The sequence below is a fragment of the Stegodyphus dumicola genome, chromosome 6, assembly GCF_044657685.1.
Source record: "Stegodyphus dumicola isolate Sdum_Otavi_A_Nest chromosome 6, ASM4465768v1".
NCBI lineage: Eukaryota > Metazoa > Arthropoda > Arachnida > Araneae > Eresidae > Stegodyphus > Stegodyphus dumicola.
Window position 1 is genome coordinate 222989295 of NC_140773.1, and position 20337 is coordinate 223009631.

The 20337-nt window shown below is 35.5% G+C and overlaps 1 protein-coding gene across 2 annotated transcripts in view; it reads right to left on the reverse strand.

Moving 5' to 3' along the window:
* The window catches only part of LOC118198941 (monocarboxylate transporter 10-like), an 82663-nt gene extending 80942 nt beyond the window's left edge, over positions 1–1721 (reverse strand). The window contains exon 1 of one of the 2 annotated variants that reach the window (XM_035370722.2): positions 1091–1721. In XM_035370722.2, coding sequence (XP_035226613.1) covers positions 1091–1361 — 271 coding nt within the window. In that variant the 5' untranslated portion in view covers positions 1362–1721. The remainder of the gene's footprint in view (positions 1–1090) is intronic. The other variant, XM_035370721.2, reaches the window with a different exon arrangement.
* Between the last annotated feature and the right edge of the window lie 18616 nt (positions 1722–20337).

Here is a 20337-nt window from a genome sequence, read left to right on the forward strand (position 1 = left end):
ATATTCGTCAAAATTATTGAATGTATTCAAATCTAGACCTCCCCCCCCAAAAAAATAGAGGAAAGCTTTTACTTTAATAAAATAAATTTAAAATTGTTATTAAAAATTATTATATTTAATTTACCTTTAAGAATTAAGCATTTTCCCTAAAGCCGAGTTAATATTTCTTATTCCACTATATTAAAAAATTACTCAGTTTAATATGATATTGAGAAATACCTCATTAGTAAGAAAAGTATTTTTTAAATAATCTACAAGTGAAAAATGAAAAAATATCATATTGTACTCAATTTTACATGTACTATTAATTACGAGCAGAATTCAGTTTTAATCAAAACTTCAGTATTTTATTATTTGTTTATTTTTAATACTTTACCACCTAATTAGAAATAAATATTTTTAAAAGTGATGTGTTTTAAAAAGAAAAAAATACTGTACAGTTTTTTTTTTCCTTTTAATGTTTCTGTTTGTAAATTCCATATCTAGTTTCCATAGGAACTTATACTAATGAGTTAATCTAATTTTCATGGCTTATTAATCTAATTTAATTTTTAAATCATTAATCTAATTTTTAAAATGTCATTCAATAATTGCCAAATCAGTACTTTAAATAGCCTGATAAAATATAGCCTTTATAGTAAAACAAAATATAACTTTTCAGTAAAATAAATTATTCGAAAAAAAAATATCTCCTTTTCAGTAAAACAAATTATATAAATAATCAATTCCAGTCAAAGAGTGATTGAAATATATGAATTATTATGAAAGAATGTAAAAATAATTAATTAAAATAATTTTTATAATAATTAATTTATAAGGAAAAAATAATTAAAATAATTTAATAAGAACATCTGTCCTAATTCGGAAAAATTACCTAGCTGTTGTTACTTTTAACGAGATAATTAACAATCAATAAATAAACTGAGTTTAATACGTTATTAACGAACAAATCACATTCTGCTCAATTTTACGTAAGCTATTAATTTTAAAGGAACGTCGAATAAAAAACCTACATTAATTTCATTTCATATATATACATAAAAGTAAAATTAAATAAAATAAGCTTGCAGTATTATAAATTGTAACTCACACGTGACGAAAGCCGCTTCTTCATGCGTCTCTCCAAACTTATCCTTCAACTTAACATACAGAACCCCGAAACAGTTCATGATTCCGAAGATCGTTCCATTGGTCCAGAAAGAAGCTAGGCAAACAATCCACCCCCAACCCCCATCAGGGGGCTGTATCGCATTGGGGACCTGCACCTTGACAGGCCTGAGGGGCATGTCTTCGGACTCCTTGGCAAGCAACTGGTCCTTCACCACTGGCCGTATAGGGCTGTTGCTTCCTGGTTTACCCATGCCTGAAGATCACGATGCTGTGGATGATTGTTGTTGTATGGGAGTCTAGTCGCTGAGTTGTCAATTTAAGGAAGAGGTGTTTTTGTTGTTTTTGATCACTAGTTCTTTAAAGCGTCGGAACTCTATCATGTTCCTTCCTTCTTCCGAGGTCCCACTCGCCGAAAAGAGAAGACTTTGGTCCCGGCCTGCAGGAGAATACGTAATCACGGATTGTCACTCAGCACTCGTTGATGCGTTTAAAAGATTACGATGGATAGCCCGTTCACAATTGGCCCAAGGACGGGTGCAGAGAAGAGGATCCGCCGGATGCGCGTAAGCCCTTCTCGCCTGTTTTACGCTGCGGAGCTTTATTTATGGAGGATTCGGCCTCTTTCGATTGCGACAACCTTCGGTTATTTTAACCTCGAACCGAAAATGTTTAAGAACAACAACATGATGTAATAACGAGTGGCGGTTACCGGTTCCTAGGTGGCAGCACCATGTGGTAGCTCCGCATCGATCCCAGCAGAGAGATTCAGTTGCTGCGGGGTTGTGATTGGTTGGAAAGCCGGCGTCGGGGCGTTTCCGTCAGCAAGAAGCGGTTCAGTGGATCGTGAAATCTACGTATCTTTAATTCATTTCAGTCGAGATGCATCACTTAAAAACTTCTTTTTGCTTAACAGACTTTCCAATAAGTCTCTTAAATATTTTTTTCAAATTTCTGTTTTCAAATGTAAAATAAATCTCTCAAATATTTAAATCGAAATATATAACACACAATTTGGTCATCGCACATACAGCGCGTGAAAGACTTTACAACTACTGAAAATTGAAATAAAAAAATATAGGTGAAGTAAAACGATTTTGTGCTGACGTGCGTAAAAATATATAACGTTCAAAGTAAATCTTTTTATGAATATTGTTTAATAATTTATACAAAGATGTTTGTAACCCATGTATTACATATGTTTTGCTGTAAATACTCATAAAAATGATCAATTAGCTCTATTAAAAATTAAATGCATTTTTAAATCCCATCACTTAAAAAATGTTTTAAAAATGTATTATTTTTCGAGAAATATAATGCGTGGCATTAGAAACATATTTCATTAATTACAAAAACACTGTAAATATTCATCACTATCACTTGAATATTTTGCAGTTAAATATATCTTAAACTACTTCACTTAGATAGGTTATTTTAAAAATTTAAATTACTAAGAAGTGCGTCTATTGATTTAAAATCGTTTAATGTTCCAAACAATACAGACAGAAAGATAAATAAAAGATCTTGTCTTGAAAGGCAGTAGTCCGGAAACCGGGTACTGCCATGCCGTTTAGGAGATAAAAATTTTATGTCCTGAATAATGGCAACACTTGCTTAACACGCATGGGTTATAAATGGCACGGTAGCGCAACATAACATTCCAATTTTTTTTTTTTTTTTTTTTTTTTTTTTTTTTTTTTTTTTTCATATTTATAAAATTTTAGGTTTAAAAGGAAAAATGCAGGCACAAAAAATGGACCCTTTTTTTTTTAAATTAAATTATTTTTAGTTTGAGTTTTAATCATACTCAAAAGTGAAGATTTTTTTATGAGATGGCTATTATTAACTATTATTTTTATTTGAGAACAGAACGAAATAGTTGTATGATTATTTAGTACTTTTTAAGTTAAAAAAAATAATCATAAGTTGTTTTAAAGAGTTAGGCTGTAAATTGAAATTTTCGGATCGTTTTATTCGCCCCCCCTCCCGCATTTAAAAATACTCAAAACAATGAAAAATAATATTTGTATTTAGAACTGTTTAGATGCCGTGAATAAGCAGAGGAAAACTGAAAACTTGGAATTTTATTGCATCCCCAAACGGTAACAAGCATTACAGACGTTAGCACAGAGAGAAAATGTTGCAAATTCAATCCTAGAATTAGAATTTATCAAAAAGTTAGTCGTCCAAAATTCATTACTTCGGATTTTCAAAAAAACTCCATAAAATTTCGAACTTGAACATTGGTAAGAGTAATAAAACGCTTGAAAGTGCTTTAAAAGTGTTTGAACTTTGTAGAATTCTACGAATAGACTGTAAACTAGAAAATGTCTAATTCTGAAGTTTTTTGCATGCATGTCCACTCCTAAAAAACTACACTTTCCAAGGGCATGTGTACAAAATTTAACAGTTATTTAAAATTATTCTACATTTTCTAAATATCTTGATTCTGAAATTTAAATAATATAGTAATAAAAATTCTACAGCAAGGGTGTTCAGTCAACACCTCCTAGAACTAACTAGAGTCCAGGGGGTGCTGGTTCAGTGCGTCTGCAGAACACATGCGGCCCAAGAAGCGAGCGCGAAGCGCAAAAGAATTACGAAGACCCCATCCCGGTGATAATGTTGCGGTCGGGTTCGAGGCTGGCTCTCAACATGGACGAACGAGCTATTTGACGCTTCGAACTGCACCGAACTAAGATGCGTTTTGAGTGGCCAAATAAATACAAACAATTAAAAAAAAAAATCTGAAAGCCTTCAGATTTTAAATTACGCCTAACGGGGCGTTTTATTTAACGTTTTGTGTGTTACCTTTATTTATTAAATATCATGTTCTTCCCACTTAAACCATAAAATTCAGTTCAAGAGCAATATCGCAAAATAATTTTAAATTCAGCATATCTTTAGAATTTCCGATATACAGTCTCGCGCGCTAGAGTTTTCCCCTCCCCGTACAGTGTTGCCATTCTTCGCTCTTTGAAATCGTTGAGTTTCTTAATTAAAAATTCTTTAATGTCCGGCAAGATATGAAATAGGTAATACAAATTCCGGCTTCCAGATTCCCATATTCGCTGGAGGATTACGTTATTCAACATTGAATGGCTCTAGGTACAGTTGTTTTATCACAATGAGAGAAACATACATACATTTATGTAGATTGTTCATTATTTTATTTCTTTAAATATAATACAGAGCTGTAATAGTTGGTGGCAACAGTTTAATCAACGCAGAAAATGAATCGATGCAAAATGCCAAAATGAAATTAATAGCCCGGACTAACGCCCTTTATGCTAATTATTTACATTTCAACACTTTGGACAAACATAACCCTAAAGAGGGGAAAAAATACGTAGCCTTATTTTTCGATCTGATACAAGAATTTGAAAAAATTAATTTCAAGATTTTTTCGGAAAAGTAATCAGAATTTTTGTATTTTTACAGTCGTATCATTTACAATCGGTAAAGACACTGTTAAAAATTTTTTCAAATAGAATGCATAAAGTTGCTACCTGACGTTGATTGATTTGATCACGTGGCTTTGATGGACTTTCATAAATCATACCTACCCGTACGAGACTGTCTAGCTGCACAGTCATGCGTTATTCATGTCATCATTAATATGAACAATTACTTTCAAGAATGGAACATTTTAAGAGCAAAATTAGACCCACAGTATCGGATGAACACCTTAAAAATTTCCCGAGGATTGCAACCAGTTCTGTAGATGCAATTCTCAGGAAAATTAGAACTTTTGTCGAATCGGGCACTGATGCATTAGTTTCTCAAATTCAAGGTCAAATATTGCATTAGTTTTATGATTTCTTGTTATCTTTGCAATTATAAATAAAATTAATAATGAAATTTTATGTATAACATATGCAATGTCTAATGTAATATCAATACAATGTCAAAATACGCAATGCCAAATACAATTCAAGTTAAAATAGCACGTCGAACAAAGTTTATTTTAAAAGTCAAATAACAAAAATCAGTGCTACATTTGCAAAATTTTTAGGATTAGTTTCGACGGTTTTACTACCGAACCATCTTCCTCAGCTGCCAAAGTGCAAATGAATGAGATAAGATCAGAATGACTGAACAGGAGTTGTTGTTTGACTTCTAAAATAGCCAAATGCAATGTCAAAATAATTCTAATTTGCTATCATTATATTAAAAAATCATAAATTAATAAAGTTAAAAAATTATTTAACATATTTTTTTTTTCTTTTTTTTCCACTCGGCCACAATGCTCGCCATATGAATCAAGCGAATTAATAATTAACCTAAAATTTTTCTGTATACGTGCATTCTAATATATATTATATGCACTAAACAAATTTCAATTAACGCAGTCAAACCCCCATATTTTTCTCCTAGAAGTGAAATTCAGAAATTTTTTTCAGTGGTCAAGCATCAGCAAACCTGAAAATTTTCACCGAAATATACGCGATTACTTATTTGTGAGGTCACGCGCTGTCATTGGTATTTTTACTTTTTTTTCTTTACTTATTACGTGCTCCGCCCTTGGGCATTACACGGAAAGGGAGGGATGCCCCGTGGAGGTCTTTTTGGGAAACTGGCTCGTATCCACGCTAAACATGGGGAAAAACGAGAAAATGCCCATGCAGCAAGCCCGTTCGCCGGACTCGAACCTATGCCCGAACTACAAGTGTTCCGCGGCTTTAACCGCTCGGCGGCTGGTGGGCCTGTCACTGGTATTAGAAATGATTTGTAGGCAATAACATACCTCATCTTCTGCCAGTGTGGTCAGGGAAGCTGAAAGGTTGGACACCTCTGTTCGAAAGCAGAGTGCATACAAATTACGTTTGAGAAAAAACAAAAGCTAACGTATATATATTAATTTTCCACCTTTTATTATTAGTGTTTTTCTCTATATATCGATTTTAAAAAATTGAGATACAATTTTCTTTATTCGCTCGAAGCTTTTTCTGATCCCCCCTTTCCCAAATTTTCTAGTGTTTGTCCTTGAAATTGGCAGGTTTGGAGTAAGCAGTCCTGACTCAAACTCATCTGCTTGATTTTGATTTTCCAATTCTGCGTGGCAGGCTCTCGCCTTTTCATCTGTTTTCCAATTATACGTCAGTGCGAGTTTTTAGGGGGGGAGGGAGAATGCAACTTACGAGTTCACTATGTCTGACTATAAACTAAACTGTTTCTCCGGTTTCGCCGGGCAATGAAAAAAGTCATTCATTTTAATAATATACCCAAATGCAGGTACGATATTTAAAAGACGAGAGGATAACTTGTAAGTATCTTGTGTTTTGACACTGAACGCAAATGCGGATATTTTTAAGAAAAACGCAATTCATCTGAAAACAATTTTTTTTTATTTTAACAGACCAAAGCAGTCACTTGGGCACGCCCTTGTCCGTGTAAAGCATTGTTATTCTTATTCGTGGAACATTCGGTGTACACGTTGTGGAATAGCTTAGCTCTGATCATACCAAAAACATCCATTCACTCCGTCAGCCATTTTGGATCACGGGTGAATTCTTTAGACTCTGTTTTGCTTATTCTGAGCGACTCGAATTGCATCTTTCTTTAGCTAAGGATTTATAAGCAATTTTGATAAGCAAGAATATGTAACGCTACGCACCGCCCAAACGGGATAGTGGTTAGTGAGTCTGACTACCGTAACGAGAAATAAATCCATCTGTAATAATCCTGAAAATTTTGCGCGCATCCTAGCATACGCCCTTCTAAAATAAGATCACGGACCATTCAGGAGTACCTCCCTCTTTGAACATACCCGCCTAGCAGCTAACCTCCAAAAGCAAGGTGCTTCCCTTTCTTTTCCCTTTTAGATGTACCTCTACGGGAGAAAACCACTCTGCGAAATCAAAAACATCAGGCCGAACTTGGGATACATCAAGGACCTGGCAAGACCAGGCTAATACATCGCTCACTGAAAATCAGTATAACTCCAAAGTTAAAAAGTTCCGTAAAGAGGGATCCAGGTTCGAGTCCTGGAGAAGGAATGGATGTTTGTAAATGTATAGTGTCTTTGCACACTATACATTTACATTCTAAACATACAGGGAGCCGAAAATCCTCTTGTGTAGTTTGGTGGTAGAGGAAGAGGGTGGAAGATCATAAGACCTATCCTCCCGGGTGCTCTCTCTCAAAATTGGGGGGGGGGGGCTGAGCAAAATCATACTGTCAACTGTACGGTGCCCAGGGTTCTTGCCAACGACAGACGTACTCCTTGCCATAGCAAATTTCATGGGCTTGTCCTGATGATGACGTCAGACAAGGGAGATTAATACAGCAACAACAATAACATGTAACGCTACGTTGTTAAACAATTTGAAAATGTATATATATATATATAAGAAAATCTGAAAGGTTTCAGATTTTACATTACGCCCAAAAAGGCCCGGTTTTTTAAACGGTTTGTGTGTTACATTTATTTATTAAATATCACGTTCTTCGCACTTAAACCACAAAGTTCAGTTCAACAGCAAAATGACAAAATATTTAAAAACAGCTTATGTTTAGAATTTCCGATACGCAGTCTATTGCGCTGGAGATGAAAATGTTTTTCCCTTTTTTATCCCCCCCCCCGTACAGGGTTGCCATTGCTCGCGTTGAAATCGTTAAGTTTGTTAATCAAAAATTCGTTAAAGTTTTACAGAATTTTAAATAGGTCAGAAAACAAATTCGAAATTCAAAATTCGGGTTTTCAAGTGCCCATGTTCGGTTGGAAGACTACGTTATTCAAAATTGAATGGCTCTGGGTGTCGTTGTTTTTTCAGACTGCAAGAAACATTCAAGCAGATTCTTCATTATTTAGTTTCTTGAAATATAATGCATGCCGACAATATTTGGTGACAACAGTTTGAAAAGTGAGCCAACGCAGAAAGTGAAATGACGCAAAATGTCGTTTTGAGACTAAAAGCCCTTTGGGTCTAACGCTCCCTTGGGCTAAAAACTTTGTTGCTTTAATTATTATCATATACAACTGAGCTACCGATTACAACTGAAGTTATTTACGGTATTATAAAACAAGAAAGGTTATTTCAGTTATTCAAAAGCAGTAAAATAATAACTACAGTTGGATCGATACGAGTATAATGCAATGAATTTTTCCACTACAAGGCAAAAAAGATCCAAAATGGCGGAAATTGTAGCTTGGTACGTATGCTACTTCAGCTCCCCTAACTACAGCATTATCACGTTTGATAGAGATTTCCTGATGTCGCTGCACGTTTTAATTCTTTTCCTCTCCTCGCTATACAGAAATTAACAGGAAATATGCGCATAATGTTGAACAGTGTAGTGAAGAAGCATAGATAGGATCCTAATCCCCTCAAAAACTAACTGGACAAATTTTTAAAGAGGTCCATTTCTTCAAAGAGTGCTGCGTGCCTGCATTATATTTAGAGGATTGATTAAGTTTATTACATCAGTTTAAAGAGAAGATAAAATACTCATTAAAATATGTTACGTTTTAAAGTACAGTTAAATGCACAAAAATTTTTTAAAAAATATTTTTTAGCTATCAAAATATTCTTGATCACAAGGGATAAAAATAAAATAAATAATGCCGTTAAACAGTGGAGAATTTTTAATCAATATTGTCGATTTGGTTTTGGTTTATTTAATTATGACAAATCACTCGAGGGTTATCTGCTAAAGGATTGTTTGTTTTATGTGATTATGGGAAAGCATCGAGGACTATCTGCCTAGGGAGGGATGTATTCGTGGAGGACTTTCCAAGGAAAACAGGTTTGTATACACGTTACACACGTGAAAACCACTGAAACGGCCATGCAGCCACCCTGTTCGCGGGATTCGAACCTCGAACCGAACTAACAACATTCATCGACTTTACCGATACTATCACTTCTGTTTTTGCTTAAAATTCTACTAATGATACTATTAATGATACCAAACAATCGTCATACGTTTTGTAGGTGAGCACTCCACAATTTTATTTTTATCCCAATGATTAAAAACGTCATGAATGCTAAAAATATTATTTTACACATTTCACTTATGCTATTTAATTAAATTAATTAAAGAAAACCTGTTACATATTTTATTTTATGCTTATGCTACAGAATAAGGGAAAATTATAAAGAACAAAAATCATTGGTTCTTTGATTTTTTAAAAAAAAAGTTCCTTTTGATCAAAGTTAACTACGAAGTACTTGGCATTACTTTTAACTTTGCACTAATTTTATTTTTAAATTCTACCGATTTCATCTTTAGCGAAAATCGCAGGCCTGTTAATAATGACACATTAAATCCTTCATTTATTAATCCATCATTACTAGCTGCTCGATAAAAGGGCCCAGTAATGGCAGAATGGTTAAGACCGCTGAATAGTGGGAGTTGACGCCGAGTTCGATCCATGGTAAACGGACTCGCTGCATAAGTGTTAAGTAAATAGGAACTAGTTTTCGTTAGGTAGTCCTTCACGATGGCATCCCTTTCCTTAGAGAGGTTAGCCCTCGTCTAAATGCCTAAAGAAAGAGATGCCTTTAGTGTTTTGCCACTTTCGAGTAACTATTAATTAAGACTTTTCAATAGCTATAGCCATTGAAAAACTAATAGATTAATTTTGGGAAACCGCCAAAATTTGGGAAAGTATATTAGAGGTTCAGGAAAACTTCAGTTACGGAGATAATTTGAATTCTGCGAGACCTATTTCGGTTATTAAGCAAGGACATATGTGAAAAATCTCGTTATGAAACTGAAAAAGAAATTCTATTCCAAATATTGAAAACTCTGTCTGGGATATTTTCCTGTAACGAAAATAAATTAAAATCGAGTAAAAATGCGTAATCGTTGTATTTAACTGAGCAATGTTTTACATGGGAAACTACAGAGACTTAAAATTTGTATTAATTGAATGCTGACGAAAATTGTTGCAAGGAATATAAGAGAAGTAATGATTCTTTTTCAAACAAAACTGTAGAGTGCTTTACCAGTTTTATATCAGTTATTCGAAATAGGCATAAAACTTTATTGCCTGTTTGAAATCCGGCATTCTATATAATGCCTAGACTAGTTCAATCGCTAGGATGTGATGCTTGTGGAAAACAAAATTACATTCATTTAACCTGTTAAAGAAAGCGTCAATACTATACAGTATTTACGTCACGGACGCCGAGTTATTTCCCGTACTCGATGAAAACTCATTTCAGTACTGGACACGGACGACGTGACAGAATGTTGAAAGCACTTTCAACCTAATACAAAAACGTTACACGTATATTACGGCGTTAATACGTTATACGTTATTACGTATATTACGACGGCCTTTGTAAGCCCTGTCAGAAAGAGTAAAAAGGTATTAAAAAGGGCAGAAACTTATGATTGTTTCCGAATTTAATTTCCATGGTCAGGTGTATCTTACTGATTCCCAGTCTCAACCAGATACAAAATACAAATTTATTATGCTGTATCGAGATCACCTCACTATCTTTTTTTTTTTTTTTTTTTTTTTTTACATATTTCGAATAAGAGTTTTTTAATGGCACTCTTTCATTAATTTTTCAAAACAACATTTGTATTTTTGAGAAATGAATATCTTTTAAGTAATAGCCTTATCATAACCTTATTTCATGCTTTGCTTAAAAAGCATTTGCCATTCTATAGAATACCCAGGTACAATGCCTAGAGAGAGCATGTAATAATTCTCAAATTTCATAATTTGCCTGAAATCGTACGGCATTATATACAATGCCTAGGCATTTTATAGAATGCTGGCGTTTCATACATCCGGTAACATACATATGTGTTTCCAGTTACACATTTTCGAAAAATGAGATTGATAATTTCAATTTAAAAGGAGGCTTCGGCAAATATAAAATTTCTTTATATTATCATTTTATCTCCAAGGATAAAAATTCCTAGTAAGGTAACATAGTAGAATCTTCGTCTATCCTTTTTCATTGGGAAGAATGGAAAAACGACGAATGCGGGAAACAAACATAAAATTACCAAACTTTGTAAATAAGTAACACGTAATAAATAGCATTTATTACTTTCAACAAGAATATGTTACATAAAAGAGGGGAACTATTTTTTTACCTCGTCCTTTGTTGCTTGGTTTAATTTTGCTTGATTTGAAAATATCGCTTTTTGACACTTCACAGGTCTTTAATTTTTCGTAAAGCTTCGGAAGTCTCAACGAAGCTCGACACCATCTCGAATTCATTTTTTTATCCTTGGTCTTCTTCCTGTTTACTTCCTGTATAGAAAAGTTAACCCTGAAACCTCTGAAAACTAGCAAAAATAAACTTACCGCAATTTGCATCGAAGTGACGTTAATGCGGGCAAGGAACTAAGAGCTACTAACATTTTTGTGTTGCCAGATTCTTACACCAAACAGAAAGTAAAGCCTAAAAACCAGGGCTGTGAAGTCAGAATCGGAGTCCGGTAGATTTTTGGGTATAAAAAGGAGTAGGAGTTGGTGTCGCTAAAAAACACGTCGACTCCGATTCCAGTTTTTGTTGAACAGTTTGGATTTGAAAGGAAATTAAAGTGAATTTAAAAAAAATAATGACAAACTGAGATATTATTTTATTTATGGACTATATACATTAATAAACAGTTAGTTTCTATTTTATTGACGTATTAGTAAATAAATATAAAGGAGCAGGATGGATGTGATATTTGCCATTATTGATTAAACAGATTCATTTAGTTACTAATCTGATTGGTCCATTGAGGTAAGCAGAAAGAACTCCCAAAAGGGATGCCATTCTTAGGAAGCGAGCAGGAAAAGGAGCAAAGCAATGGAGAAGTGCATATTTGATGATATAGTGGTTGTTAGGATTAAGAGCTTTTTCAGAAGATGCCAATAACCCTAATATTTCACTAACAGAAAGACTGTGGAATAATCTTGCAGAACTGGAAATCCTTCTTTTAACACCGTATATAGCCACAAAAAAGCTACAATCTGAAGAATTAACCGGAGACGAGAATGTTAGAAGATGTAGATAACGTTAATGTTCCACTAAGACTGTGGAATGATCTTGCAGAAATAGAAACTCTTCTTTCTATACGTATATATACGGTACAGAATAACGGTTCAGATTGTAGCTTTTTGGTGACTATAGTCACCAAAAAACTACAATCTGAAGAATGAACAAGAGCCAAGGCTGGAAGAATGCGATTTTTGTTCTTTCTCAAATGGAGGGTTTATTACAGAAGGAATGAGTTTGCTAGACAATAAGATCGCGCTGGGCTCAATATATGTAGATCCAAAACGCCGAATTTTGTTCGGTGACAAACAAATTAAAAAGGCAAAGAAAGCCATTTATGAACTTTCATTAAGAATGAAATTATTCTCAGAACAATTGGAGAATTCGAATCAGGACAGTCAAACTGCAGACATTGCAACTGAGTCTCTATCATGCTCTTCCAGTGATGAATTAGATTTTGAGAAATATTTTTGGACAATATTGAAAAGGCTGAGACAAAGCGAATGAAAATAAAGAACCAAGTTAAAGGAAGTAGCCGTAACAGTAACAGCTCTTCTTCCTACTCAAGTCAGTGTGGTGTAGGGTTTATATTTATTTTAACTAACATTTATTTTAAGTTTAAACTATCTTTCCTGTCAATCCTTACTTTCCCCTGGAACTGCCAATGCCAGAATATGTAAATTTGAGTAGAACGCGCAAGCATTCAAATTATCAGCGGAAGTAGTATGATTTAAATAGAAGGAAACAAGTTCGGTGAGAGAGAGTTATTCTTACTTAGCGAGCGCGGAGGTAGTTATAGAGATTTGAAAAACCCCGCGTTGCGGCCTATGTGCTTGGCGGGAAGTAGTTGCAATTGTTCCAGTGAGCTTCAAGTCTGCTGAATTAGCAGCCGTATTGTAAAACGCGGTGAGTTAGTTATTTGAGAGAGCCTCGTAGTTAGAATATTGTCTTTAATTTCTTTTCAGGTTTTTATTTTTATTTTGACTGCCGAGTTGGCACCGTTTGTAAGCGTCAAGAGAACGCAATTGTAAATTAGTACGTTGAATAAAAAGGGACTTAAACCCTTTATAAGACTCTGTGGTTTATACAAGCTTTCACAGTCACCTCTTGGTTGCGTGCTAGTTAGAGGCGCGCAACGTTATATTGGCGCCCGAACACTTATCGAACTGAAATGGCCGAAAACTGGATGGAAGCCGCTGGACAACACCAAGAAATGATAACGCAGTTAGAAGGATTTGGATACCTGGTCCAGACTTTGAGAGCATCAATCAAGCCAAACGTCTATTTCGACGGAAAAAATTCGGTGTCCGTATTTTTAGAAGGTATAGAAAACCACTTTCAGCTGTATCCTGTGCCCGAAAAACAAAAAGTTGCTATCGCCACATCAGCACTAAGAGGACAGGCCGCGCTATGGTGGAAAAATATAGGCAAATTTCTTCTAGGTGAATTTGGAAGCCCGACGTATACTTTTGAAAATTTCAAAAAATCGTTAGTAAAGGCCTTCCCCATAGTGAAAGATCGCGCACGGCTGGAAGCCGAGCTATATAGTTTCTATCAACGGGATACAGCACAATTGACGGACTTTATTTTACGAAAAATCAAGCTAACGGATATGTTGTATGGGAAAAAACCCGATGCGGAGATTATTGAAATAATATTACCAAGATTGTTACCCGCTGTCAAAGACTACTTTGAAATTAGAAACCCAACCACATTGCAGGAACTTTTCGAATTGGCGGTGAAGTTTCAAAATCGCAGAATCGCGGAAAGAGCGAGAGGGGAAACATATTCTCAAAGTACCAGAAGGAAGGAGGAAACAAGAAATGGAAATCGCTCATATGGGGGAAAGAACTATCAAGCTAACGCATCGAAACTTGAAGGGCAAGGCCCAAAAAGAAAATTTGAAAATAAGCATCCGCGTACCCAGAAGACACAGATTGAAAGGAAAGCTTTAAACGACTAGAGGGGCCTGTGAAAGGGAGGGTCCAGACACCGGAAGTTTTAGAAAAACCCTCAAATAGACATCTAAATACAGTCATCGTAAAAAACTCACAGCTACCAATTATACAAGTCCTGGTTGGCGATGTACCAGTAGAAGCCCTCATCGATACAGGGGCAGAAGGCAATTTCATGAGTGAAAAGTTCTTCAAAAAGAATTTTTATAGGATACGACTCTTTAAAACCAGAAATACGGAAATTATAGCGGCGCAAGGAAAAACATGTCACTGCATCGGGAAAGTAGCATTAAACGTACAGGTAAAAGAGGAAAATCTCAAAGTATTAATTTTTGTGGTGAAACACCTCCAACACTCTCTTATTTTAGGTATGGACTTTTTAAGGGCCGCGAGGGCCAAATTAAATTTTCAAGATAGTTCCGTGGTGCTGGAGATGGACCAGAGGGTGGTGGAACCGGTGGAGACACCTGAATTGGACCTTAGCCATTTGAATGACCAGGAAAGTAAAGCAATACAGCAAGTGGTGAGTAATTTTTCTCATTTGTTTTCAGAAAAGCCGGGAAACTGTCAGATTGTAACTCACAAGATTCAATTAAATGCCGAAAAACCTTGTAGGACTAAACCTTACCGCTATGACAAACAAAAAGACGTAATCATCGAAGAACATATTCAGGAGATGTTAAAGAATAAAATAATAACGCCCATAAATAGTGAATACGCGAGTCCAGTCGTACTATGTAGGAAAAAGAACGAGTTTCCTCCTTCGGATAAAAGGGCTTGGACGTTTGCTATCGATTATAGAAAACTAAATAGCATAACTAAATTCCCAGTTTACCCTTTGCCGGTTATAGACGAGATCATTAGACAGATTAAGCCTACGAGATACATGACTACGTTGGACTTAACGTCTGGCTACTATCAAATAGCTATGAGACCCGAAGATATACATAAAACCGCGTTTATAACAAAATCGGGCACTTATGCATTTTTACGCATGCCTTTTGGGTTGTGTGGGGCCCCGTCAACATTCCAGAGACCTATGGACATTGTTCTAAAGCCTGTCCTAGGAAAATCAACTTTAATTTATCTAGATGATATAATTATAACGAGTAGTACGTTGGAACAACACATTAGTGATCTCGAACAAGTTTTTAAATTATTAAAAGAGGCCGGTCTTACAATTAACGCCTCAAAATGCAAGTTCGCAACTAAAGAACTTAAATATCTCGGTTATAAAATTTCGCTAAAGGGTATAGAAACGCAAGATTCAAAAATAAAACCTATCAAGAATTTCCCACCGCCCAACACCGCCAAGAAACTTTCATCTTTCCTTGGACTATGTTCTTACTATCGATCTTTCATAAAAGATTTCGCTAATATTGTTGAACCACTCTTAGTAATCAAAAGAAAAAAGAGTAAATTTACGTGGACAGCGGAAGCTAACACGGCTTTTGAAAGATTAAAAGAAGCGCTTATTAATGCCCCTGTTTTAAAATTTCCTGAGGGGGACGAAAACCTGGAAATTGCAGCAGATGCGTCAAACTATGCGGTGGGTGCGGTTCTTATGCAAAATAGCCATCCTCTGGCATTTTTTAGTAAAACATTGAATCAGACACAAAGGAATTATACAGCTACAGAAAGAGAAACATTAGCCGTATTAATGGCTGTACACAAATTTCGAGTTTATTTCGGCAAAGCGCCAGTAACTGTCTTTTCGGATCATGCGGCTGTTGGTAGACTTTACTCGGGAAAAAACCTAACGCCCAGGTTAATAAGATGGGCTTTAAAACTCCAAGAATATAATATCACAATAAAATATAAACCGGGTAAGGAAAACAATGTAGCTGACGCACTTTCTCGTATAAAACTGGACGAGGAAGGTAATGAACTTAAATGCGCTGTGTTGACTTCAAAAATTTTAGATTCTAGAGATACGGTTATTACTGAACTGAAAGCTGATCCTGAATTTGGAAATATCTATGCTTATTTGAAAGACCCCGAAGGCTTTGAGCATACAGATATCGATGCGATAAGAAATAGAGCAAAAAACTATGAAATAATAGATAATTTATTATTCTATACGAAAACAACGAACGAAAATCTTGAGTATAAGCCAGTCATCCCAGCCTCGCTTCGATTAAGCATTTTGAGGGAGTTGCACGAAAAAAAAACAGCGGGCCACCTCGGGGTCAGAAAGACTTTAAAAAGGGTACGCGAGGCGGTATATTTCCCGCAATTATACAAAATAGTAACGGCGTATGTCAGGTCCTGCAATCAATGTCAGTTAATAAATGATATTAATTACAGCCCGGCCGGGTACTTAAATAGCATTCGCGCTACATTTCCGAATGAAATTTTAGGCATAGATCTCCTTGGTCCCTTCCCCCAGAGCGAGTTAAATAAAAATCGTTTTCTTTTAGTAATAGTAGATCATTTTTCAAAATGGATAGAAATTGTTCCACTTAAACGCGCGTCAGCCGAAACAGTCGCAGATGCATTCTTACACAGATACATTTTAAAATACGGTGCACCGATAAAAGTCATTAGCGATAACGGAAAACAATTCATTAGTCAAATATTTGAAAACATATGCAATGGACTTGATATACGCCATATCAAAATGGTTCCGTATAGACCACTGGCTAACAAAGCAGAAAGAGTTAATAAAAACATTGTAAAAATAATTCGCAGTTACGTTAGCACACATCACAAGCGCTGGGATGGCTACATAAATGAATTAGCTTATGCTTTAAGAACGGCACATCATGATACTACGGGAAAAACTCCAGCAGAATTATTTTTAGGCAGAAAGTTAATTACGCCTTTAGATAAATTATTCTTTGTGCAACAAAGAGAGCAGGAATTCAAACAAAAGGACGTGCAAAAACTAATTGATCAGGCGCTTAAAACCTCGGATACGGCAAGAAATAGGCAGAAAATTTATTACGATAAAAAACGCCGTGAAGCAGATTTTAAAGTTGGTGATAAAGTATTGAAACGGAAATTTTCTTTATCAAGTGCCCCAGACAATTTTATGGCAAAGCTAGCTCCAAAGTTTGAAGGCCCCTATGTAATTCAGGAAATCAAAGGAGTAGTTTTATATCTTAAAAACGAGAGAGGGGAAATCTGTAAAGCAAGTCCCGACCAGGTGAAAAAATACTATAATCCCAATGATTTTGAAATCCTTAAAAGTTTCTTGCAGGACTCAAGTCTAAACGAAATAGAAGGGCCAGAGACTGCAACAACTATTCCACCACCCAAGAAACGGAGAACTGAAGAGAGACCTAGCACTTCTACAACCCGGACGTCGGTATCAAAAAGAAAAAATGATTATCAAACTCCGGCGTTTAAGAAAAACAAAAGTACAGATGAACCGGGTAAAGAAACCGTGGTAAAAAGAAAAACACCACCTACAAAGGATGGCAGGAGGAATTACACATCAAGAAGAACGCGCACACGGCCACAGAGTCAGGTGCCAGCAAGGCCGCCGTTCCGGAAACTGAAACGCCAACAGGAAGCACAGAAGTACGAGGAACAGAAGAAATTCAAGGACTCCAGACCGGAGGACGTCAAGACCAGCCGTCCCAGGCAGAAACGCAAAAGCCAACAACCAGACGATTACTCCGTCAAGAGGCCAGCATGTAGAGGACGCAAAAGAAAGATCAACGGGGACGACAATTGGAGATCAACAAGGAGAAGATTGACATCCATGACACCTCTAACTTGGGATCAATTTTGTCAAAAACGGATGACGGAGTTTCAAGCATCGAAAACTCAAAAATAAGTTAAAACCTTCTATAAATATTTTTCTCTTTTGTTCCGAAATGTTATGCATAAGTACGAAGTTCTATGTTTTGACGAAAGTCAATATGTCTCGGTTGAGACTTAGTTTTGTTTTACTTTATTTAGCTAAGGCAAAAGTATTATTTTCTTTAAGTGTAAAAGCTAAAAACAAGCATTTTCTGTTGGTCGAAAGACTAATTCTGTTATGTTAAAGCCAAAATTTGGCCGGAGATAAAAATAACTTCGTATTCTTGTATGTACTAATAAGAATTTTAGTTTCAGTGCCGCCAGCTTGGCGAAGGATGAGTAAAGTAAAAATTTATTTTCTCTTATTCATTTTATGGTAAATTGTAAAAAGCATATGTATTAAACTTTTGTAAATGTATGTAAATACTTGCATGTTATGTAAAAGTAGAATTTAGTCTAGAAGCATAAAATTGTAGATGCTAAAAGTGAATGCTTAAAAGCAATGAAGTCAAAATTTAAGTATTAAACTGTAAAGTCATGCTTTAGAGCGAAAGCCTGCATGTTTAAAAGATGAATGAGGGGGAAGTTAGAATGAATGTGTTTTGTAGGGTTCTCCACCTACATTTGAATTTTTAAGAATATTAAAGTAGCTCATTGAGTTGTAGAATGTCGAGTAAGGTGTGTCTATTTGGTTGTTGAATTCTAACAAATCATGGTGGTTAGGGGAAGTGTTGTAAGACTAAAACACGAATATTCCCGTTTGACACCACACACGGTGGAGAGCCAGGGTAAAGTTAAATTAATGCTTGAAAAATTGAATGAATGTGAAGTAAGCAATAACTAAGAAAAACGAAACGTTAAAAACAAAAATTTATTGTGTCAAGAAAGTGTAAATTATAATGTATGTAGAAAGATACTGATACTTATTCCTTCCAGATGCTGGAAGGAAAGACCAAGATTGATTGATGAAGTCCAGGAAAAGTTGCTGTAAGAAGAAACCTTTGTAAAGAGTAACAGAATTTTAATTGTTACATAAGATTATTTTTGTGTAAACGAGGCTTTCGCCAGTTAGTTCAGAATTAGATAAACTTACAACAGGTCGTTTGTAGGACCTGCTTCCAAGTTTTCCAAATTCTGGCAGCGGCAAATGTAGGGTTTATATTTATTTTAACTAACATTTATTTTAAGTTTAAACTATCTTTCCTGTCAATCCTTACTTTCCCCTGGAACTGCCAATGCCAGAATATGTAAATTTGAGTAGAACGCGCAAGCATTCAAATTATCAGCGGAAGTAGTATGATTTAAATAGAAGGAAACAAGTTCGGTGAGAGAGAGTTATTCTTACTTAGCGAGCGCGGAGGTAGTTATAGAGATTTGAAAAACCCCGCGTTGCGGCCTATGTGCTTGGCGGGAAGTAGTTGCAATTGTTCCAGTGAGCTTCAAGTCTGCTGAATTAGCAGCCGTATTGTAAAACGCGGTGAGTTAGTTATTTGAGAGAGCCTCGTAGTTAGAATATTGTCTTTAATTTCTTTTCAGGTTTTTATTTTTATTTTGACTGCCGAGTTGGCACCGTTTGTAAGCGTCAAGAGAACGCAATTGTAAATTAGTACGTTGAATAAAAAGGGACTTAAACCCTTTATAAGACTCTGTGGTTTATACAAGCTTTCACAGTCACCTCTTGGTTGCGTGCTAGTTAGAGGCGCGCAACGTTATAGTGGAAAGACTCTTCTCAATTCTGAAGTTTATCAAATCGGATCTATGGTCCTCTAACAAAAAAGATCTTTCCGAAGTTTTACTGTTTCTTGGAAATTACTAATGCCAGTTTTCCCATTTCATAATAACTGCTAATTAATATAAAAAATTTGCTACGCATAAATTTTTATCTGTAGCATCTATTACTTTTATATTACAAAAATAAAACTGTACCCATGTTTATATGTTTACATATATATGAAGGAGTCGGAGTCATTAAAATTCCAGGAGTCTGAGTCAGAGTCGGAGTCGGTCATTTTCCCTACCGACTCCTCAGTCCTGCCAAACACAATATATACGTTACTTCACTTGTTTTACTTCTTTGTACGAAATGATGCAAGCATTGTAATCGCGAAAAATTTCGGGTATCATATTTCAACGAAAATAGCCATTTTGACTGTTCTCAAATACAATTGAACGATTTTTTTTTTTTTTTCGCAATTTTTGCTCTTCTTGCCACGATGAATTTCGTGGACTTGTTCTGATTTTGCTGTGACGCAAGTGAGATAAGTTGTTGAAAAATCTCGCAAACGATTTTTTTATACCGCCCTTAGAGGGCGCTTCTCTTCTAGGGAAGAATGTTAGTTTTGTTTACAATGTAGGAAGGACTAATGCCACTAATGACCTCCGGGATTGTTTGGAAAATAAATGATTACTTTGTAAATTGTTGAAATATTAGGTTCTATTAGTGTATAAGTAATGACCAGCTCTCTCTCATGAAGTAAATTAAATATCATTTAATATATATATATAAATCACAACAACCTCTGCCCCCCAACACACACAATAGACACTTAAAGCTAAAGCCCTATGAC